General features: G+C 33.8%; 1 protein-coding gene and 1 long non-coding RNA gene across 2 annotated transcripts in view; one reads left to right on the top strand and one right to left on the bottom strand.

The window, feature by feature from the left end:
- The first annotated feature begins 7,774 nt into the window (after positions 1 to 7,774).
- On the top strand, positions 7,775 to 9,730 carry LOC139774394 (uncharacterized). Its single transcript, XM_071709627.1, has 3 exons — positions 7,775 to 9,010; positions 9,249 to 9,309; positions 9,430 to 9,730. The coding sequence occupies exons 1-3, from the start codon at positions 7,775 to 7,777 to the stop codon at positions 9,705 to 9,707; spliced, it is 1,575 nt and encodes a 524-aa protein (XP_071565728.1). The 3' UTR covers positions 9,708 to 9,730.
- Positions 9,731 to 14,460: 4,730 nt separating this feature from the next.
- Positions 14,461 to 25,387, bottom strand: part of LOC139774397 (uncharacterized) — a 195,452-nt gene continuing 184,525 nt past the window's right edge. The window contains exon 3 of the long non-coding RNA XR_011718567.1: positions 14,461 to 14,520. This is a non-coding gene — a long non-coding RNA (uncharacterized lncRNA). The remainder of the gene's footprint in view (positions 14,521 to 25,387) is intronic.

Below are 25,387 nucleotides of genomic sequence, written 5' to 3'. Positions count from 1 at the left end.
GATATCGTATGGCGCGGTATATTTTCCCGAGCTAAGTGCTGTTCGCAGTGTAAAAGCGAATTGATGTATTATGACGACTGCACGTTCCAATTCGTGCCGTGGCCACGGTATGCTTGCGGTGTTTCGGACAGCTCCCACTGCACCAGCATTATGATCATGACAGAAACTCGAGCGCATAATTCCGCGTACTTGCGCGTCTTGTCTGGCGTCTGGTATTATCCGCTATCGGACAGCCCTGATGATGACTGATGGAAGTCGGCCTATTCGATTTGTCGTGACGCGAAGAGAGGGAAGAGGAGGGGGTGGTGGAACGGGGGTGAAAAAGTGGAGTGGATCGCAATTACGGGGCTTCTGCCGCGACGACGTCCGTGGCACGAAGCGGGGAATTACCTCGTCTCGACCGACAATTAGTCCGGTTTCGAACTCTCTGCCATGCCGCGCCGCGCCGCGGCCGTAACCGCCCTCCATTGTACGAGGAATCTTTTTGCCGAGCCTGCGCGCGGCAGAAATAGGATTACCGTTTCTCTCTTCCCCTCGAGTCCCTTAAATCTCATTTCGAACGGACATGTCTTTTCCTCTATTTTCTGTGGCCCAATCCTCTGCCGAAGGGAGTTTTGTGGCAAGAGCATTAACCCGCTTCGATGTGAGCCCGGTTCTTACATTCTAATCTCTCTTTTATATATGAATAGCTCTGTGTTAAATGTTTAACTTTTCACGCTGCTTTCTCTCGCCGATATCAATTATTTCGGAGCATGAATCTTCGTCGTTAATTTCTTGTCAACGCTAATGAATTTATGCGCGACGGAGTTTATCATTTGCAAGACGCACATTGAGATATATAAACGACGAAGTTTATTTCGCTGTTGACGGCACTGCAGCACGGAAGCTATCTCCAACGTGTTTCAAAGTTTAGAAGCTGGAGCTGTCTTCTGACAATCAGAGTAAACGGATGGAGGAGTCGGTGCGACCGGCAAAGATCCTGGCTGTTCGAGAACAACTAGTTGCAAATGATAAAATAACAGAGTTCATTGAATCTCTCGTTCGTGCGTTCCGTTAATTGACGAGAATCAGCATTGTTTCTTGGTAAGGTAAACTTCGACTATTTTCCTTTCTCATTCGCGCTTGTTAGAAAAGGTAAACAGTCCATTTTCGTGAATCATTTTGCAAAATTACGTTAATTACACGTTTTTAGTATTAATATTTACATTATTTTTTAAATATTCGACTTGTATATATTCAAATCGCGATGTATTATTTTTGCGAATTTTAATTTATTAAATTTCCACGGCTTAAAAACTTTGAAAATATAACATTTTTACTGGCTCTAGATAGTAAGAGCACTTTCATAAAGCATTACATTTCAAATAGATTCTGATTGAAATAAGCAATTATTATACTAATTTCGGTATAATAAAAACGTGCAGTTGACACTCTATACTTTCAGACATCTATTTTTTAATCGCTAAAACTTCTGAAACATATCATATTCTTTGAAAAACAAGCCGAATTCTATTAATTATATCCGCATTTTTAAAATGCTATGCGCGTTAGCTTCACAGAAGCTGTACAACTTTGCTAATTATCCGTAATTAATATCTGTATTGCTGAAATATCGCGCAACTGTATTGGTTGAAACGGCAAAGAATTTAATTAAGGTTTGACCTTCTTGTAACAATGCGATCAATCGTTGATGCTCGAAGACTATATCCGGTTAATTAAAAGCTATTAAAATGGAGGACTCGGAATAAAAGGATTCCGGGAATCTCGAGAATTTGCTCGCGCTCTTCGGTTCATTCTTCCGCGTGGAATTTGTTTTATCGCACCACGGCCTAAACTACTCCCATAAATTACTTTCTCCATGCGATCAGATAATGTCCTCAAATTCACGCGCGCAACTTCCGCCGTAGATCAATCTCTTCCCCAACCTCGCTGGTTGAATGGGCGACCGAGCGACTCGCACTACTTCGAGAAACACCGTACATTACGCCGGATTTCGAAAACAGATTGTTTCGAAAACTCGCCGGACAGATTCGCGCAGATCACTTATAAATCATGACTTTTTTTCAAACAAATAAAAGTTGAAAGACAATTTATTATCGTTAATAGAACCGTGGACTGAAGTTTATGTATATTAGCACGATGTTAGATTTATCTTACATATCCTATGAATCTATAATCAGTTTTTTAGATGCTTTTGTTACGTTGTGCTGCACTGTAAAAAATCTAAGTAAAATTACACAAATAATAAGTGTAAAAATTACACAATTAATAGCGGAAAATTATAAAATTGCGTACTATTATTAAAAAAAAGTATCTTTATCACTCATTATGTAAATATACCTTCATATTTAGTAAAAAATTACTAAATGATATTATATTTCCATGAGTTTAAGTAACTTTTGTAATATTACGTAATATAATAATGTAATATTATATTATATTATGTAATATTACAAATTTTTGTAATATTACATAATATAATGATGATATGTACATATCATAATTGAATTTTTACATAAAAAAGTGAAGTTACACGAATACTGAAGTAATTGTATGAGTGGTAATAATTTGACGTGCGCGCTTATTTTTATCACACTAGCCTGTGATAGATGTTTGTTCGTGAAAAGTTGACAGCACTGGTGAGTTTTCCAGCCTGGGCACAAAGAAGAAAGCTGCGACTGGCGGTTATTTAGCGAGTAGTCACCAACGCCGACGATTGTTTTTTATCTTGTGGATTGTATGCGTCGAGGCACGTGAAGGTGAACGCAGTGTTTGGCAAAAGCCAGAAACGTGGTGTTGTGCTGTATGCGCATTCGTGTCCAAGACTTCTCAGTGTTCGTGTTCAGACAAGAACACACGTGATCACTAGCTACGTAAGACAACATTTCTTTTTGTGCCGTGGATATTAATGATAAATATTAATAACACATATACTTAATTTATAAGTTTTTTTGGATTTATGCCTGACATGTACATCCTTCTTTCTAAGGGACATTTTGGGATGTCCTGTAGGCCTGTAAATCTTAACGACAGTTCGTCATCATTATAATGTCGTAGCGCAGTTTTTTCATACAGTAAAAATACTGCGCAACGATATTATAACGATATTATAACGATAATGCACTGTCGTTATAAATTACAGAATAGGCTCACATTGTAAAAAATTTATGTAAATTCACAGTTTTTAGTTGTAAATTCACAGTTTTAGTTGTAAATTTACAGTTTTAGGTTTCAAAATTACCCACTATAATAAGTGTAATTTTACATAAATTTTTTACAGTGACCGCGGTGTGAATCTGTAACTTGTTACGAGTCATCGTTATCATTACATTGTTGTTGTAATATATAATATAGTAGATATGACTTTACAGTCAATTTGATACTGTAAATGTCTTGAAACATTCTTCTTCTCCTTTCTTTCAATAAAGACAGAAGGAGAAGAGAAACGATTCGAAGCATTTTTGGCGTAACGAATTATAGAATCGCACTGCAAGGAACGTACTTAAAATATAGGAATGTCTTTAACAATAAGATATTTCTTGGACATCTGGGCTATTTAGCTATTTTTCAAATATAATTTCATTTCAAGAAACGTGAAAAAAGTATGCATGTCTAATATAACAAACACATTTTAGGGAAAGCCGTATACGAGAGAGAAATCACAAGGAAATTTGTCACATAAACAGCAGATTATAAATAATTATAACTTTTATCTGGAAATAATCTGAATATAATCTAGAATAAACACTGAGAAATTGAAGAAAAAAAGATTGGAGAAATTTACGAAAACGTAAGTATTACATTATGTAAGCTTATGTAAGAGTTAAGGACTCTTATAATATATTATTTAGTATAAAATTATGTATCTATTGTTGCAGTTTTTTTTGGATCTGAAAAATTAGCATTTTTTCCACTTCCTTCTTACCTTTAGTTCCTTCTTTTATCTATTTCATTAATATAATTAATAACTCTATAATAATGTCAAAGTGCCAAATGTGTCAACACATGTTTTTTTCTATACTTTCGTATAATAAACATCAAATTTTACATAAAAACATGCCAGATTTAAGAATAATTTGTGTATATAAAAATTGCGGAAAACAATTTAACAAATATTTAAATTTTCAAAAGCATGTTTTTAGATGGCATACAACATGTAGTACATATAATACACAAATATATCATTGTAAAGAAAAAAATTGCAAAGCTTGCTTTACAAATAGAGAAAATTTTACTAAACATTTGTACCGTCATATAAGAGAAAGTAAAATTGGAATTTATTGTGGGTTTCCAACATGTTCTCATAAAACTATTTTTAAATCAGTTAGTACCTATGCAGTACATATATGTAGATATCATTCAAAACTTAATTTCCATAAACAGTATACCTGTAATAATAATTACATGGATAATAACAATCATATGATTAATAGTAATGATAGTCAGATGGAATTAAATTTTGATACGAATAACAGCGATTTTCTTAATAAAACTTGTGATGATGCGATAAATTATGGAAGTATTATATCAAAGTTATATTTCGATTTAAGTACAAAATATTTTTTAACGGAACATGCGTTACAAGCTGTAATAAATGCTATTACATCTGTAATTGAATTTTCACATCAAGACTTTATTACTAGTTTAAATAAGAGTGATCTACAGAATGATATTAAAGAGAAAATTAAAGATATGTTTGAACGTAGCTATTCTCCTTTTAAAAATATTCATGACTCTACAAGTGGCTGTCTTAGAAACACGTATTCAAGAAACAAATATTTTAAAACAAAATTTCATATTGTGATGCCTATACAAATAAACTTAGGATTTGATAACAAACACAAACAAAGCTATTATCATTATGTCCCAATTTTACAAACTTTAGACATATTGTTAAAAAATGATGATGTTCGAGCTTTCTGTTTAAAATCTCGTAATGACTGTAATGATAATGTACTTCACGATGTACAAAGTGGTGATATAATAAAAAAAAATAATTTCTTTAATACTAACAAAAGTGCTTTACAAATTATGTTATATCAAGATGCTTTTGAAATATGTAATCCATTAGGAACATCTAAAAAAAAATTTAAACTTATCGGTGTATACATGGTACTTGGAAATTTACCTGCTTATCTTAGATCAAAAGTTCAGCAAATACAGCTTGTTCTTCTGTGTTATGAAAAACATGTTACATTTTTCGGTTGGAACAAGATACTGGAGATTTTAATAAATGATTTACAAACTCTAGAGAAAGATGGAATAAATATTTCTGTTTGTGATAAAACTATTAATATTACTGGTACTCTTATAGCAATGTTAGGCGACAATTTAGGTAGTCACCAAATAGGAGGTTTCACTGAAAACTTTTCTTCTTCCGAATATTTGTGTCGTTTTTGCGATGTCAATAAAAATGAATTTAAAAATGTATGTACAATTGCAAATAGGAATCAACACAACTATGACTTAAATGTAAAACAAGCGGAAAAAGAAATGAAAATTATAAAAGGCATAAAACAAAATTCACCTCTTAATAAATTGAGTCATTTTCACGTATGTAATCCAGGTTTGCCTCCGTGCATTGCTCATGATCTTTTAGAAGGTATTGTTCCTTACGATCTCATGTATTGCATAAAATATTTTGTTAGAGAGCATTGGTTTAATTACGAGTTACTAAATTCTAGACTTGAAAAAGTCAAATTTCTTAACGAAAATACAGCCATTAGCATTCCTCCTATAAAGGATTCGTACAAGATTATAGGTACCGCAAGTCAAGTTAAAAAATTGATATTAATATTTCCTTTAGCTATCTTCGATTTAATTAAAGATACTAAAAATGATATATGGTTATTAGTACTACATCTTCGTGAAATTTGTTTTTTAATATTAGCTTGTGCTTTATCCACCGATCAGGTTGCATTATTACGTGAAAAAATTAATGAATATTTATTACTAAGATCGAAATGTTTTCCAGATATCAAAATGAGGCCAAAACATCATTACATTTCTCACTATCCTTCATTAACTTTATTTTTTGGCCCATTAAAACATTTATGGACTTTGCGATTCGAGAGTAAGCACAGATATTTTAAAAATATAATTAAACATTTACAAAATTTTAAAAATGTTACAAAATTATTATCACAGAAGCATCAAATTTCACAAAGTTTACATTACAAAGATACATATCGCACTTTGGTAACAGCAGATAATGCAGAAGAGTATTTTTCAAGAAACTTTGATAACAATATTTCCTGTGTTATAATAGATTATTTCCACCATAAGAGAAATGAAAATTTTAAATATATAGCCTCACAAATAACCTTTAGAAGCATTACGTATAAAACAGATATGTGTATCTGCATAGGAAAAAGCTGTTTTGATTATTTTGTCTTGTGCAAAATCAAATTTATTTTAATTAATGATTGTTATACGAACGTATATTTTGTGGGTACTATGATGGAAATAATATATAATCAAGATTTTGGTGTATATGAACGATTTGAGTTAAATGAAAAACGTAATGTCGACCAAATCTCTTTATTTCCATACTCCTCCTTACTAGCACCACATCCAGTCCTTGAAACTCGTTTAAACTCTATTCCCATTTATATCTTCAAATATATACCTCTCGATTCATAAAATGGAATTGTGTAAGTAATGATTGAGTATATCATGTATATATGGAGGGGTTAAAGCCATAGTGGTGTAAGTCAATTTTTTTTACCACTTTTTTTTCTTCTTTTTTCAACATATCTGCATGTGTAGACTGCATCTATGAACTTAACTCGATAGGTTAAAAAAAGTGACTTACACCACTATGGCTTTAACCCCTCCATATATATATATTAGGGTGTGTCATTTTGAACTTTAAACCTTAATATCGTCTAAATGGTTATATTTATGAAAAATATATAAGAGACCTTTTTTGTAGATCGTTAAATTTTCTACAAAAATATGTATCGATTATTTCATAATTTTTGATAGTCGATATGATACAAAATTCATAAGAAGCAAAAATAAGTTTTATAAAATTTATCAAACTTTAACTTTGAATATCTTTTGAACGGTTGAATTTATGAAAAAATGATAAGAGATCTTTTTTGTAGAGCGGTAAATTTACTACAAAAGTCTATACAGACGATGCTGTATTGCTGTTTGTTAGATAGTTATAAAATTTTTTCTATCTTACTAAATGAAAAATAAAAAATCGCGATGAGCGACCTGTTAATATTAATATTAAGAACTAAAAATTTAACAGGTATCTTATTTTACCTTCCTGCAAGTATATATGCTATTCGTGAAATGAAAAAAAAAAGTTGCCCCAAAATGACACCCTAATATATATATATATATATTATTAATTATATGTATATTATGTATATTATTTATCTTTGAAAAAACATGTGTGCAATAAATAATATTGTATTATAAATTATACTTAAATATAATATAAATTAATATTATAAATAATATTATAAACATTAATATTATATATACAAACAGTGGATCATTTCAAGTATTACTAATTGTTATCTCTGAAAAAATATATATAAAAAAATTTTTACATAAAAATTATAGTTTAGTTGTTAAGGAGAAAAAACGGGATGTTAGAAAGATGAACTTTAGAGATATAAAGTGAAGACTCAAAGATTTTTTAAATTTAAATATTTTAAATGCAAATAGTTTTATTTAACACACATGTTTTCTCAGAGATAAACTTGAAATATTTTAATTGCTCCTCCTAAAATATACATCTTTTTTGTTTTTATAGATGACGTTTTTATTTAAAGTTTGGTCTGCTAATAGACAACAAAAAGCGTCACTTATACTTAATGAATCTGAGAATATGTTATCTCAGCTCATTACAAAAAGTAATACCAAACTCGGCATTATTGGTTGTACTCTCGTCATGGAAAAGGATGGTACAGTTGTAAACGATGATGATGTTTTAAAATTTTGTTCTCGCGAAACATTTATATTATTACAACAAGGAGAATCTTGGTTATCGCCCAATGAAACAGAAATACATAGTATGGTTCTTAATTTGGAAGACAATCCGTCCTTAATTACGACTATAAGTGAATGTACCTCCGACTCTTCATTTGCATCTACTTCGAGAGATACTTCATCGCCAATAAATCCATTAAATACTACAATTCAAGCACATGATGAAGAAATGTGGACAAATTTTAATGTACCTTGGGGCGCCTTGGAGTCTTCAGTACTCAAAGAATTGGAAACAGGAAATCGTAGCAAACACGTAATAAACAATGTTGTTAATCGCACGATTTCGGAAATGAGAAATTTAAGTCAATTTATTCCGTCTAAAGCCTTTAAAATAATAGCTAAGAAGATTATCAATAAATACCCTCAAACTTTCAAAGATATGGATGAAAATGGTGAAAGTTTCGGAGATGGGACTTATACGTTATATTTAAAACTTCGCGATAGAAATAGTTATCTTAATAGACCACACATGAAGAGATGCTTAAGTCAAACGTTGAATATACCATTGAAGAAACAAAGGAAAGTTTTATCAGCCAAAGCTGGATGCAGCAATTGGCAACCGGAGCAATATGTTGAATCAGAAACCGAAGAAACGATTGAAGACAAAGTCCAATTTTTACGTCGAGTTGCTCTACAGGGTTCTCCAACAATCAATATCGAAAAAGATAAAATTTCTTCATATCTAGAAATAACATATCCTGCTCAGAGATTGTTCCTGAATAATGTTCATAAACCGCCAACAATTCAAGATGTAAAATCTTTATGGCCAATACTTTTGCGAAAGGAATACATGTTCTGGCATTACCAAAAATTAATGGGCCATTCTATAAGTATTTTAGAAGAAAACATGTTAAAAAAAGAAGGAAAAATATTATCTTATGGGCGTATTAAGAAATACAAAGATATTATGGATTCAACTGATTCAGTACAATTGAAAGCAACAAAGATAATCATGAGACATTTTAAAGAAGATTTTAGCGTACTTTTTAAAGTATATCCTGTAAGCTATTTAGATTAAATTTATTTGTATTAAGAGAATGCTGAAATCGACGTTTTTCGAAATTTTAAAAATATTAATAACGTAGACAATTGTCACTAACCAATTGTGTTATACTTGTCGTATTTCATATGTACATATATATTATATGTTATATATATGTACGTTTAACCTTCAATATTCTCTTAAATCATACAGACATAACTTTTAAAACTTTAACTAAAATTTATCTATTTCCTAGGAAGGTACACTTTTGGAAGATTTAAGTGCGCCTATTTCTGCACCATGCATTGTTATTTTAGGTATGTTTTTTATTTTATAACTATTCTACATTGAAGATTTATAATTTATAAACGTTTATTTCATAATTATTCAACATTAAAAGTTTCTCTAATTTTTACGTTTTCATGACTTTGTTACAGATGATACGACATGTTCTACATTTTATTTATTTATAGAGCAATCACAGATTGAAAGGACACACAGCTTTTATGAAGCATTAGAAATGCTAATATCTTCTTATTTCATTTTTAATATGGAATATCCAACAAGTTGCGCATGTACTCTAGAATTCCTACAAAAATATTTGTTAAATATTCATCCCTCCTATGGATCAAAATCTCTTAAGGCATCAACCAAGCGGAAGGTACTTTCACTTTTCAATAAACTAAGAGACATTGAAGATGTAGATCTAAAATAACGGAACGTCGGATTCATTCGGAACGTCGGTTAAGTTACTTTTGTTACTTTCATTATTATTAAAGTTATTTCTTATTAAAGTTATTTGACTATATTATAATAATATTGTTCGCGTTATCGCGATATTATATATTATATACGAGATACAATTTATCAATAGATATATATCTACAATAAAGAGGCAAAATTATATTGTACATTTATTTATATATAATGTTATATCTCATGTCTTTTTATGCATATGAAATGTTATGCCTCTTTATTATAGATATATATCTACTGATAATATATATATATATTTTTTTATTTTTGTACATCATGTACACGGAATAATTTTATAACAATAGTACAATCATATTTGTACTATTGTATTAAAACCAATTTTTTTTTTCGATTTATGCGTTGTGCATAAATATTTATATAAATTACAATATAAACACGCAAAAATACAAGTTCTTAATTAAAACAGGTTATACGTTATAAAACAAAATTAAAATTGATAACCTAATTCTTTTATTAACTCTCATATTAATTACATATATATATAATAAAGCGAATCATTTAAAGTTTATATTTTTAGTTTCTACATTGTATTTTATATGACTGACTTAAATACTTTGCGATATCTGTAATAAGTATTATTTTTATGTAACACAAAATTGTAATAAACTTTATTTTGTTTTTGGTCCAAATCATTGGCTACTGTTATTACAAGTACGGCTACATATGTCTACGTATATGTTTGCACTATTAAATTTGCACCTTTCCAATCAGTAGATCATATTTTTAAACTTTTTTAAAATATATATATATTTAATAAATATATATTTATTAATATTTTAAAAATGTTTAAAGAATATTGCTGATTGGGTTACTTAAATAAATGTAAGATACATGCTTATATTATCACAATGCGTATATCATCACATTACATAGCATAAAACAAAGATAAATTATTTTTGCATCTATTTTATTTAATTAAAAAAATAATTGTTTAAATTCTAGACGAAAAAATTCTTATAATAAAATTATAAACTGTCGGTTATATATAAAACGATAATTATTATTTTTAATTTTATTTGTTTTAGTTAAATATTAATTGAATATTAATTAAATATTTGTGTACAAAAATGAAATTAATACAATTAACTAATTAAAAACTTTATTATAATTAATAATCATTGTTTTACAGAAGTAATGATAATTTTCTTAGAAACATTTTATCGTCTTAAATTTAAACAATTCTTTATCTAATTGAATATAAAATCTATTGAGACCAGTAACTTATATTTGTTTAATATTATGTATATCATTTTAAGGTTTAATATTATGTATATCATTTTAAGGTATAATATTATGTATATCATTTTAAGGTTTACATGTTAATAATGTTAATATTTTCAAAATAAAAATATGTTTTTGGCATAAGGTAGACCGAGGCGAATCGAATCATAGGGCGAATCGGATCAAAGTAAGAATTGAGATTGTATTTGTTACATTCATTAATATATCTAACTATGTAAAATACAAATAATAATTATTTGTATTCTACATGGTTAGATATATTGATGAATGTAACAAATATGATCTCAACTCTTACTTTGATCCGATTCGCCCTGTGATCCGATTCGCCTCGGTCTATCCTAGATTGTGAATTTTATACTTCAAAACCGCAATATTAAAAATACGTAAAACAATATTACGAAACGTATTAGTAAATTTATAGTCTCTAAATTTTAAATTTTATGTTAGAATTTATTTAAATACAAGTATAGGTAAGTATTAATACATAAACATTTCTGTACATTTATCTACTTTTGTAAATCTAATATTTTAATTTAGAATATTACAAATAAAAGAAATATTATTACATAAACGTTTTGTAAATTTACCTTTAACTTTAAATTTACATACGCGATTATTTTAATTACTGTTCAAGAAAATAAATTTACTTACAAGCAGGAATTTTACTTATATAAGTAAATTTACACCTATAATAGTAGGTCTCAAAATTACTCATTCTAATAGTTGTAATTTTACACGAAAATTTTTTACAGTGTACACGGAGAGAATTTTCTCTTAAAATTTACCCTGAAATCATGGTAGTTGTGGGACAACATGTACCACCAAGAATTTTATGCGAGCTATTCTGATTAATATCCACCATAATAAAAAATATTAATATCTATTACATTCAAATATGAAATATGTTTGATTAATTTTACTAAAATATATCTAGGAAATTTCAATAATTTTTCAAAATTTACCAATCTGCTTGGTAATTTTTACCACGTTGTTTGTAAAATGTCTTTTGTATATTTTAAAAATTCCTTGGTGTTGCCAAGTTGTCCCAAGTTTGTAGTGAATTTAAGGGTAAAATATAACAAAAAATTCTCTCCGTGTAGCAATTATAATAAATTTCTCTCCATCTTTCTACAAAATTTTTATTATAAATTCTGTAAGTAATAATTTATTTATTTTTGATGGTTTGTTAAAAGAATAAATGCAAAATACAAAATTATTCCTTAATGGTATATATATTCTCTTTAAAAAAATGCGAGAAAATTTATAATCAGGACTATATCTCTTAACGGATATTTATAAGCAAGAATAGCTGTAGCTTTTCTCCCTTTTTAAACTTTTTTTGACGCGGCTTTATATATTTTTGTACATATTTTCGCGAGAAGATAAGAATCATAGAGTGAAATTTAGCATTAACGGGGTACTTACTTCTATAATTAACTCGAGCCATTTACCGACAACCAGTTTCATAATTCGTGGTGAAGGTACCGCGAGCTTACTGCAGATTTGAACGTTTTCTTAAAGACCCCGGCGGTGCGCTCTTCCGTTTCCACCGCAAATCGGATTATGAGAGGATTAAATCTACACCAGGGCCACCTTCGCACCTCAACCGTCTCGCAGTCACGTTCTGCAGGGGGGAGGAGGAGAACGAGCCAGAGGTCGAATTTGGCAATAAAACGACGAGCTCGAAAATTCTGCGCGGATCACATTACGTACTCTATCTCCGGTATTGCGAATGATAGCTCCTATAACGTACTTTATCTCAGTTTATATTCGTGTTAAACGGATATCGCACTATGCCATTCATACCGAGCTGCTTTATTGATGAGGTACGAGCAGAATTCGATTACACAGCAGTTTGCACATCTAACTGCAATTGAACATTATCCTTCGCGTTTTCGATGCCGCCATTTAATTGAAGGTGAAAGGAATATTCAAGTGTAAAATTTCAAATATATAATATGTAACGCGTGCTGCGTCAGTAGTTGCAAGAAAAAGATTTTTTACTTTAAATGATATAGTTGCATAATAGCTATATATAATACTACGATAATACAACGGAAATTGGGGTGGAATATTAAGCTTTATAGAGAATTAATTTGCGATTAATTACATAATTTGACGATACAGAGATAACGTGAGAACAATTAAAATACAATTATAGAGGTATCGGTACTGGAGGACATAGGAATGTTAATAGTACATCTGATAATAGCAGAATGCGAGAAATAATTTGAAAAAAAAAACAATGATAATGTGAGAATTATCGTTAATATCAAAATACAATTATAGAGGTATCGGTACGGAGGACATAGGAATGTTAATAGTACATCTGATAATAGCAGAATGCGAGAATAATTTCAAAAAAACAATGATAATAGTGAGAATTATCGTTAATATCAAAAGATGCAATTATATTTCATCTGATTCGGTAGCAAGTGTCAGTCGTTAATACGGGGATTGTCGTAGATTGAATTAAGGCCAGCTAGAGCGATCGGGCTGATACGTAATATTATTGATTGAAAGGAAGCTGATGTATGACAGGCGCGGATCAAAGGCAAAATACTCCAATGTAAAGCGGGAAGCGCGAAAGTACATGAATTTGTCGAATATTACCTGGGAACACGCCAAAGACCGGGGGCCGGGGACTATATACCCAAGTGCACCTGGCAGGTGTGCCTAACATCGAAGTGTTTTCCTGCATGGTCGGAAGCACGCGGCCTTAAATCAGCTCGATTATCGCGTATAGGATATTGTACCTGGTGCGAGAGCCCCTGCTCTGCATTACGTCCAGCCATTAGAGAACCAGGAAGCCGGCCATTACGCTATCGTGCCGTGCATCCGAGAAGAATGAACGAGAGCAAGAAGACAGAGAAGCTGTCCGACGGTTTTTCGAGCTACGTCAACGAGGATAAAACCGCCGACGTTCCTTTCAAGGTGCAACTCACGTACATGGCCAATCATTCTTTATTACGTAACTGGAATTTGATACTTTATAATAAACGGTTCTTAGGCGTTTGACAAGAGGTCTTTCATCTAAAAGAAAACGGTAATGGAAATTTTTTCACGTTTCCGTGATAGTATTCAGCAAAGTCTTATATACATTTACCTATCTCTGATTGAACACTTTAAACTGCAGCAGAAACGTTAAGAATTCTCAACGAAGGTTTCTTTAAATTTACCATCTTTTACAAATAGTCGCTGTAACATTTGGACCGAGTTCACCATTCGAGCCGATACAAATAACTAAGAAATTTTCGCTGACGCGACAAACATAATAAAGACGGTCGTTAATATATCACATCAAGAAGTAATTATTTTTCACTGCGTGAGAGAAAAGTAGTAAGTGGGAAAGAAGATTATAATAAACACAAAGAAAATACTGATAAAGATATATCCGCATTTAATTGCTTTTCTTTTTGTTTGATCAATAAGGGATTTCGATATACTCACAATCAGGAAAGATGAAAGGTCCCCTGCGGAAGTGTCCTTGACATGTAAACGGCTATCTCCTGCAAATATAATATGATATGTCAGGATTATACTTATATTATTCGAGGTAGTATATTTATTTCTTGATTTTTCACAAACATCTTTTTCATAGGAAGTCTATTAAACGCAACCAAAGGGATTAAAGGCAGGTTAATAGCTCAGTTGTATATTTTAATAATTTGCAATTAAAACATACACTTTGTATATATGAATATACATATATTTATATATTACATATATATATATATATATATATATATAAGTTTGTATGTATAATTTATCAAAACTTTATAGAAATTTTATTTGGATTTTATCGTTTCTTAATTGTAAACCAAATGTAAATAATATCTTTATTCTCTTTCTCGATTAAATAATATCACATATATAATTCTCTTTCAATTAGAATATACGTTATTGTATTTAGAAAAAGATTACATAAAATAACAGAAGATGAGTTATTAATTTCACTTGAATAACATTACTTTTGTATTAACTATGATAAAAATTGGTTATAAACACAGCGCCTTTAGCCTGAAAAAGAACGACGCATTCTTTCCATTATACCGAACGACAAACCTCATCACGCCACTGGCGGATAAGCCTATCTTCGGCAAGATATGCACGGTGGACAAAAGAGGAATTAAAATGGACGAAGAATTATCGCGATGGACTTAAATCCCCGCTAGCCGCTGGTTTCGTGCCACTGCCCCATATGTCCGGTACCGCGATAATCTCTGTCACGTGTCGCCGCATCTTTTGTCGGATCATCTTTTCGCTGCCACGAACTAGCGAGGAAACGAGGTAAAGCCTGTGATTTGGTGCCATCCCCACCACTTAATTTTAACGGTAAAATTTACGTTACTTTTGCGCGCGCGCCTCTATATGCGCTACGTGACAACTCCAATCGCAGCTCTCGATATTATGAGTGAAAATACGTTTAATCTCGCCTTTACGTCATTTACCTGTTATTTTCTGCTCGAAGGGTAATCGAGACTCCGCTAAATGGCCAAGTTAAACACAATGTGCTATTACGATCGCAAAATGTAATTTTAAAAACGTTATGAGAGTTTCTGCAGAGTTAATTGCAGGCATCCTTGACGAAAATTATAAAGCGTTTTAAATAACTCGTACGGCTTAAACTAATTAGCATTCACGTGAATTTACAAGCAGTAAATTTTTAATTAATTTTTTAAACTCCTGATTTTATCAACTATATTTTAGTATTTATAATAGCTTAAGTTATATCAACACCTCTGAATTATTTCAAGCTGTTTTGAAACTTTCGCTAAAAGTAACGTTTCATATTTTATGATCCATTATTTATATTTTATATTATTATATCATTTTTTTGATTTGTTCATATTTTTGCTCATATGTCTAACAATGTATTTAATGACTACATTAGATAGCCTAATACATGTTCCCGCGTTTTTAGTTTAATCTAACAAATGATGCTGGGCCACCGTTTTAACAACTTAATTTCTCTAAAATTTTGAAACATTATTATGCAAATTTCGTTGTAGCATCCGCTGCAACAAATCCCGCGTACTCGTTACTTTCGCGTGCGCGTGACAGTAACTCGTTCATGATTACAAAGTTACGGGCGAAAAATAGCAGACTTTGAAAATGCAAAACTTCGAGTAATTTTTTAATTACAACTTGCGATATCTCTGCGGCGTGATATGCGCAGATCCCCGCGGAATCACGACGATGCTGTCGGTTAAGCTGTCTAGCTGAGCTTTTTTGTTGAAACTAAAAATAGAAAGAATTCCGAAGAACTTTTCGCTCTTTAGCTATAATTACATGAATCCGTACAGTTGCACGTTATCCAAGCAACTCCCCGGCGGAAAAAAGAAGTGAAAGCCGAGACTTAATCCCAAAAGGGATTCGTGTACGTAATGTAATCCCTCAAGCAACATCAGTTGCAGCTACAACTCTTGTACGCGACGGATTAGTCGAAGGTCTCAAAGTTTAAATGAAAGCCTTCGTCTAATGTATAATTTATTTCCTACTGCAATCTGCTTAGGAGAAAAGACGAAGCTTATTGTATTTTACAAGGCTCTCTTTGTGCACGACATCAACAAATGTTTCGCTACTTGTTTAGCTAGTGCTTAGCGATAAAGTCATGTTACGTAATGGGCAGTACGGTAATAGAGGGATATTAAAAGTATTAAAAAAATTAATGTAATTACCTTAACACTATTTTTAAACCAATGGTATTAAAGGTAGAATGTATTAAAACTCACGTTATTTCAATGTTATTAATCTGTCTGATCATCAATGGATTTTACTACTGTGTATCGTTTTCAGTTCAATAGTAGATGAAACTGCATTGCAATTTTATCTCATTCAAAAGCTTGATTAAAACTTTATCGTGTCATCTGTGAGCATGCATATTGGTAAATTAAACGCGAGTAATTTCAATTACCTCACATTAAAAAGAGATTATCGATGTCTGTATGATGTATCAAAATAAGGATGAATTTTGGATGGGTAATGGAGTTTTTTTCCACAAAAATGTTAAAAAATATTGTCATTTATCACACAATTCCTCAATTTTTAACGTTACATATTTTTCTATAAGTAGCTATAAATTAAATTTGTATTAAAGTCTATTTAAAACAAATTAAAGAATACAGTTCTGCATCTTTTTTTTTTTAGTTTTACCAGAAGATATTTATAAATCGTTAATTATTTGCTCTTCTAGATTTATTATAATAGTAAACCGTCGAATTATAGTAGTACTAATTTAATCTAGATTTATTATTAAAAGACAAGTAGGGCGAACTTACGAATAGCGAATCTTCAACGTAAGTCTTCGAGTAAAATGTTACAATTTACGCATTTTGTTCTATTGAGCCTTAGAATTTGTTACAAGATTCTGAAATTTTACGAAAAAATATGAACGATAGTATCTCAGTAAGTTTTCTTTTGCTCCTCTCTCTCTCTCTCTCTCTCTCTCTCTCGTGTCTGTCAGAAATGAACGAAGTTTACGCACAAGCGTTTCCTCGTATCATACGGCTTGTCGGTCATATTTGCCTGCACGCGAAGCTAATTGCCAGTTTCGCGTTGCATATTTCAGGACTGGAAAATGCCCTGCAACCATGTCGAGAGCAAAGAGCGCGCGTAGACCGAAACGGAGCTCTCCGTCCGTCCGAAGGTTCGGGGAGCATGAAACCGCGAGTGTTTATGAGGCGAGGTCATTTTACGAGCAATACGTAGCCCAAAGCAGCTCGTGTATTAGCAGACGGAACGAAGTAAAATTCTTTCTGCTTTTGTCGTCCGCGTCGGTGGTGTATGAGCAGTATGAGACGCCACGTACGCAAAAACAAAATAGCGCGCGCTTTATACCAGCCAGCGGATAGGTATAAACTTTTAGTGCCGAAGAAGACCATAATTTCGGCGCCATTTTGAGAAAGTCGTTCTGGCATAACACGACCGACTGACAGGGTTATATCTCCGTAAATTAATTCTTTACAATCCAAGATAATTCCGCGAGACGAGCTAGCGCATACGAAATCTCCTGTTTCTTCTTTAGATCAACAAATGACGTAAAGACTTTGATCTTTGCTGTTTATGATGCAAAACAATTATGAACATATGTAGCTTACAAGTTGCAATTTGTGACTGCTTAATTGTTAACGAGATATACACGTGAGAATGCTACGCGCATATCATTATTGCAAACTTGCGACGCCAAAATATTAAACGCTTAAAGACGATATGACTTTTGCCGACACCATGCAATTACACCGGTAATTGTAAATTGTAATCTGCCAGTCGAAACGTGTTGAATCAGTTTTTACCAATTTTATAATAGACATCAGCTGGAAGAGAACGGTAGGTCCACAAATATGTGGTAATGAACGTTGCTTACGGTGATTCAATAACGTTAGTAATTAGGGATCTACGTTTGCATGCTCCAGCGCGGCGCAGGAATCGAGATTTCGAAGTTCTCCCCGAAATTTCAATATAGGTTCGCAAGAGAGGCGTAATTATTCGTGGTTGTGCGCGCGTAACTTGCTAAATTCCACCTATTAATATATATTGATAAATCAACGCGGTACGTAAACTGGATTTTGTCATTGCTTATTAAATGAGCCGGGATGTAGTAAATTATAATTACAGTCCCTGAATAGGAGGAGAGAGAGAAAGAAAATGTTATCTATAAACGGAATTATAGGTAATATCGCTGCATAAAATATCGAAATATAAAATATCGAACGTATTATTCTCTACATTAAACAACCACGACTGAAATAACACTGTCCGTCATAATAACATGGTCAAACAAATGTGCTTAAAATGCTCACGCCGGTGAAGCTTTAATTTATCACATATTTTCTGGCGTATCCTTTCAGCATATGATTTTCAATACCCGTTCTTTGTTTAGTCAGAATGCGCGCTATTTTTACAAAGAATTAACATGTTTGCCTACATATTCCATTGCGGTGAATGCACCGTGTATATTTAATGTATGCAGCGGGTGTACGATCAAACTATCGGTTGCCAATCGAGTAAATAAAAGTACGATTAAATTCGATATACCATCATAGCTTGAATTAAAATATTAAAACAATATATAGATATAACTTTTTCATATCGCTTTATTTCAACTTTATTTTCATTTATCTCAAAATAATACCGCACGTGCATAAAGACAAAAGATTATAAAAAATATAATTTACTTTAAAGAAATACAAATAAGAATACGAAATTGATTCGTTATTTAATATGATAAATGAACAATCCTTTTTTGAATAATCTATCCATGTATCGAATACGGAATCTCGAGACATCTCGCTGTTAAGAAATCTACCATCGTGTCATTCTTATCCGCGATCGCATCATAGTACGGGTGCATTCACCTCTCGACTTAACGGAAGCACCAGCACCGACGCACACGCGTGCACGGCCGATTGCGGCAGACAGTTGCGGATGCGAAGGGCTCTCATCGTCCATGATTAATCAGCGCGGACATTTCGTAACGACACGTAGCGACACAACATCTGCCGTATGTCGTACCACTAGACGTCAGTCCAGGGCCCCGCAAACAAAAGCGCCGTTCGCGTTATGCACAAGAGATGCTCACCGGCTCGGACACCATCGGTCGTCCTTGTCGATGATGGTGCCGATTGAATAGGGAAAAGGCAACGTGGGACAACGAGACGATCGGGAAAAAGAACTTCGAAGAACAATCTCGCGGGATATCCGTTCGCGCGTTTCCGCTGTACTTTTAATTTCTCCGTCTGCCCTTCTGTATCGGGACATTGGACCAACCATGTTTTTACATTGTTCCCTTTAAAACATATACGTTCAATGGAATTTAATTTGAGAATCTCCTTTCTGGATTATAATGAAAAAAAGCATTTTTATTTGCGGACACGAATGAGCGAGTCAAAAATACTCACGACATCGAGTATCCGCGTAATTTTCTACCGCCGTGAGTGCTTACCGCATTAACTTGGGAAGTGTAGAAACAACGTTGAAACGACCGAGGTAGCGTACTCCAGAGTAGCCGAGAAATGCAAGCAGCGCTCGTGAGAGAGCGGAGCCGCGACCACTCTGCGCCAAGTATTCCGTAGTCTGCAGCAGCATGGAGGTTGCCAAGTGCCCCGAATTACATTAGCATAACGGCAATTAACTATAATTATTCAATTTAAAATCGTCATGTGAAGTCGATGTTTGCGGAACGTTTGCAGGGGAACGACACTATTCGCGCGACATCCGAGCGCTGGGGGAAAAAAAAGAAATCCGAGGATAAATACTTTCTGCAGTTCAGCGGACGGTTCTCCCATATCCGTCCAAATCGGAAGGAGAGAGAGAGAGCTAACGGCGCGCTAACAGCGCATTGCGTATTCCGCGATCGTGCAAGAAAAACTCCGAAATTCGCGCGCGGAGAAGGCTGCGCGCGAAAATATGGAGATCCGACCGCTACTCGGAATTCCGAAATTAAAATATCAATGTGTTACGTGTCCCGACAAGAGTCCATACACACGGTTCGTATGCAAATTTAATCCAAACGTGTTCGCCAAGGTAGAACATTATCGTTCAGCGTAACGTACGTACACGAGCGTGTAAACGAAGTAATGCGCCGAGTACGAGAGAAATGAGATAACAAGTCTTTATTCTGACTAATGATATAGGTCGGATTAAGCGACGTATTGAAGTCTACTAACTGCGCCAGTTTTTTCAAGTTAAAACTCGCATTTAAAAATCATATTGATTTTTTAAATAAACAATTCTCTCTTTCGTTTTTATCTATAAGCTGAAACGGGTTTTGAAAGCTGTGGATGTTTCCATACGTACGCGTCTCGACGAGACGCAAATATAAACGTGCATCGATTTTTTGATTCTTTTTTGTATAGACTAGTCTCGGTGTTTATGTATAGACTATTAAACATCTAATATTGAAACGTGCTTAAATTCACTGCAAATCCAAGGGTGTTATTTTTACACGCATAACCGTCTAAAAACGACACTTACTCTTAATTTAATAACGACATCTACTCTTTTCACATGTATCTTCATGTGTTAAATTACGTCATTTAACAAGTTTAATCCTATTAAATTAAAAAATACAATCGTGTTTAATAACGTGATTTAACACGGCAAGAAATGTGTAAGAAGAGCTTCAGCTAAAATAACACCCTTAGATTTGCAGTATATCGTTGCTTTTAGGCATTACTTTTCCGGAATAAGAATGGCGGTCGAAGAAAAACGTTTGGTTGGGCAACGCGACAGTAGTCGACGTGCCATTTCCGTCGTGTTTAACGGCGATATTTAGTAGACTTTAAAAATGCAACGTTGCATCGGGTGGCGATGTCGCTCGCCAATATTTTTATCCATTATTAAACATTTGGCGCACCACTGGGGACCGCTTTGTCGGCGCGCTGGAAGCGTGGAAGCGTAAATCATTACCTGTAATCGCTCATTTCCCCCGGCTGCTCGTATCGTAAGAACGATTTAGACAGAGAGGGGGTGAGAGAACGAGAGAAAGGGCAGAGGGAGAGAGAGAGAAAGAACAATATCGTTGAAAACACATAATCGTGGGTCTTTCGCCAAAGTGGTCGGCGGCCTTATCGCCCGACAGTAAAGTTGATATATAAACGGATTTAAGCGCATGGCCGACTGAAGTGGCCGAGAGTCTGCACCCTCTCCTCCGGCTTCGTTTTACTCCCTCTCGTTCGAGGCACCTCGTTAGTACAGGAGCGATCGCGAGTAGAGGCATGCAGAAGTGCTACGGTTAAAGCGCTACGTAAACACAGTCCAATCAAACGTTATGGGTCATTAGGCAACGGAGAAAATTGCGCTGCGTATGCAGGCGCACGCGCTCGTCCCTAATCGGGCGTCGCGCGCCCGGCCGAGCGCGTAATCTTTTCGCGTCATTGGGCGCCGAGCGCGTATAAATCACCGACTCTCCGGCCACGTCGACAGGGTGCGTACCCCTCGCTTCTTCCCCGGTCGTTCGTCCATCCCTTTCCCTCCGTGAGTTGCTCGCGAAATTACACGGATCGTTTTACGCGGTGTATCGGCGACCGCGAGCGGCGCGAGCGCGAAAAAACGACGAAGAACGCGCGAAGAGCGTGATCTCGTAACTGATGAATTGCGACGCGACGTGAAATTCGCGAGTTTTGCTCCAGAAAGCGGACGAAAGCGTCTTGAGAGAGAGAAGGGTCTCTCAAAGCGTCAATCAGCTTTGTTTGGCAACGGAAATATTAAATTCGGAAACAGGAGCGCCGAACAAACGCGCTCCAACGCGACGTTAAGTCGTACGCTGCATTGCTTTGCCAAAACCTTATAAAGGATGAGAAAGAGATATATAGAGAACATTTTTAAAAATATATAATGCACTAAAAATATATATATTTCAATAATCGAATAATTGTGCGAGATAATTATCTTTTACTGCATCAGTTAAAGTAGCACGCTTATTAAGAATTCTGATGAGGTAATATGAGCGTAATATCTGAATATTTATTCCTATATGCAAATCAAATATGCATTTAAATAATGAGGCACATATAATTACCTATGGATGTTGTATTTTGAAGCACCTCGATTGTTTTTTTTAGTTAAAAGAATCGAAATCCATCTTTACAATCTTCTCTCGAAACAGTTTCGAATGAATGTAAGCAGTTATACTCCATCGCAAGCAAGACACACGTTTTATTACTACGTAGTATATTCGAGATACGCGTTTTTTAAAACTTTCAGGGATTGAATTTGTTGAAGTTTACAAAATTGCCCGGAGTGTACCGAAACGGATCCTGGGAAGCGTTACGCCGGGTACTCAAACTATAAGCGGAAGTGAGCGTCACAAGATCTACGGACTCGTTATACACCCGTCCCACAGTTCGCCGTGAGTATCCACCGCGCGATAAAATCTAGGAAGAGCCTCGGCAGAGATTTTCCGACGACTTGTTTTGAGAGCTTTTCTTTCCGGGACTTCGTCCCTCGCTCCCCTTCGGGCGCCCGGCTATCCCGATCTGCTAGTTCTGGCGGCCGGCCGCTTTCGCCTCCGACACGAGGGAGATTGGTAGCCGGTGATAATGAAGGCTCATAAATAAAAATTACGGTGAAGCCCCATCTCGGAGAGAGAGAAAGAGAAGGAGAGCGACCGGGCGCCGGCGTTCTCGCCGGGGATGCAAAAAAGGCCCCTCGGAAAAAATGGTCTCTCCGTCGCGCAAACTTTATCACTTTAGCCTCCACTTCCTCGTTCCGCGCGTCCGTTCATTCTTCGTGCTTTGCGTTTCGCCTTTCCTCGTCCCTTTAACCCGACTCTTCCACTCCCGTTCTCGGACGACTTTTTAGATTCGCGTTGCCAATGCCGCTCAGTCGTTCACCGTTCGCTCGTCTCCAACTTTGCTTTTTTTCCCCTCACCCTGTCATTCTACCTCCGCCCTGTCTTTTCTGCTCTTGTTTTTTTTCTCTTATCCACTTTCGCGCTCTACCTCATCTCCTACCTGCTCCTGTCCCTTCCGTTTTACTTTTATGCTTTCTATACTTTCTTTCTCTTCGGCTCTCTCTCTCTCTCTGTCTTTTTTCCTCTTTCTTTCTGTTCTTTTCTCTTTTTTTTCGCTTCACTAACTGGCTACTTTCCATCAGCGCGATCTTCACCCAATCTTATTTTTAGTATCCAAGTTTGCACTTTCCAACAATTCACAATGTATAGATATAGAGTATTCCAGATACGTTCTATCTTGATTACAGACTAAAAATTTAAAAAATTAAAAAATATTCTCTATTTTACTGTCAACGAATAAATAATTTTTAAATTATTAAAGGTTAAAATTAGGTTTCTCAAATATAGTTTAAACACCGAAATTAGTAACAAATTTTTTTGCCAATTTTAGGTAAAATTTTAATTAATGTTGCAAAAATTAAAGTTTATTTTAAGATCTGACTTTATAAGAATAGATAAAGAAATAATAAAATACTTTATACAACTGAATATAAACATTTTCTGTTAAAATATTTTTTCATATTTTTTATGTAAAAAAAATCTTAATTTTATATATTTATTTATGCATAAAACGTTAATTTTACAGTTAAGTTCTTGTGTTGAGAAATTATAACAAGAAAGTATAAATTTTGATAAAATATTTATTTAAGAAGCCTCGTAAGGGCACCAAACTTGCCTTCGTATTAGAAATAAAATATTCCGTTCCCGAAATACAGTACAGCGGTTTTCCCGACGAATCGATAAACCTAACGAGAGGTTGATGCACATTGAAATTCCTGAAGATCAAGCCTCAATGATAATGCATCGAAGGGCCATACCGATAATTGGGTGACCCGAAACGAGCAATCGATCCGTCCGGTCCTCCGTTAGCAGGCGCTCTGCTTGGCCAAAGTCATGAACGTTTAGGTCGATACCGATATTGCGATATTGGCTAGCTAGCGAGACGTGTTAGCACGTAGATGTTCCGAAAAGGAGAAAAAAAGGCACACGCCTCCGCTGTATGCATGATTGATATATATCCATTAGTCAAATGCATTATAGGATTTTCGATAATGTTGCTTATGGAAATGCGGCGTCTGCAATATACGATCGTGATGTTTATATATCGATATATTGCAGTATGTGCCGACGAATTTATCAAACACGGCACATTCTTTCCGTAAAGTTAATTGGATCAAGTGAGAGGAGGAAAGAATATTAATGCTTTCTCAAAAGTATTTTTAAAAATTTGTCTATTATACATCTACAATTTTGAATTTTTTTATAATTTTAGAAAATTTGAAGAATTTTTATATTATTTTTATTGTATCCGGCTGTTTATTTATTATTATATATGTACTTATACATCAGTGCATTAAAAATGCTATAAAGTCATAAATATTTTATTTATTTCTCATAATACAATAACAAAATAGCATAACATCATGAAGTAAAACAAATAAAACTAAATAAGTATAAAGAATATTTAAGTGAACTACATTCGGTAAATTGCAGGGATATCTAAGTAGCAAATCACGAAGTTCTAATTAAGATAATAAATAGAATTCGTAGTTATATTAAACAGGTGGGCATGTGCAATCTGTTATCGAAACAGCGCGATTTGTGTATTTATGGAATTTCCCATATATAGTCATTAATTTCTCATTACATCGATTGACCTTAACTTTCCGCTTATGAGCCATAAATTGCACACACGCGTACCAATACGTGCCGACATCTACTTCGACGATCTTTGGAATTATGTTAGTTGAATAACGCCCATATAAGCATGAAAGATTAAAAAATCTTTTGCTAGCATGTCTTTCATTCGATTATAAAATAGTACACATAACTAATATAAAAATAAATATTGTATAATATAATTAAATTGTAAGCAGATAAACGTCAATTTTAGAAATTATATAAATCAAGTATAAACTTAG

The sequence above is a fragment of the Temnothorax nylanderi genome, unplaced genomic scaffold (assembly GCF_030848795.1).
Source record: "Temnothorax nylanderi isolate EJ_2023f unplaced genomic scaffold, tnyl_v1.0 TNYL_tig0080_pilon, whole genome shotgun sequence".
Classification (NCBI taxonomy): Eukaryota; Metazoa; Arthropoda; class Insecta; order Hymenoptera; family Formicidae; genus Temnothorax; species Temnothorax nylanderi.
Note: the sequence above shows the minus strand (reverse complement) of the source record. Positions and strands in the feature narration are given on the sequence as shown.

What these genes read in the sequence shown, in the direction of transcription:
- LOC139774394 (XM_071709627.1), top strand. Translation starts at nt 7,775, where the DNA reads ATGACGTTTTTATTTAAAGTTTGGTCTGCTAATAGACAACAAAAAGCG. An exon ending in TACTTTTTAAAGTATATCCT is followed by an intron (nt 9,011 to 9,248) that starts GTAAGCTATTTA and finishes TCTATTTCCTAG; the next exon opens with GAAGGTACACTTTTGGAAGA. An exon ending in ACCATGCATTGTTATTTTAG is followed by an intron (nt 9,310 to 9,429) that starts GTATGTTTTTTA and finishes ACTTTGTTACAG; the next exon opens with ATGATACGACATGTTCTACA.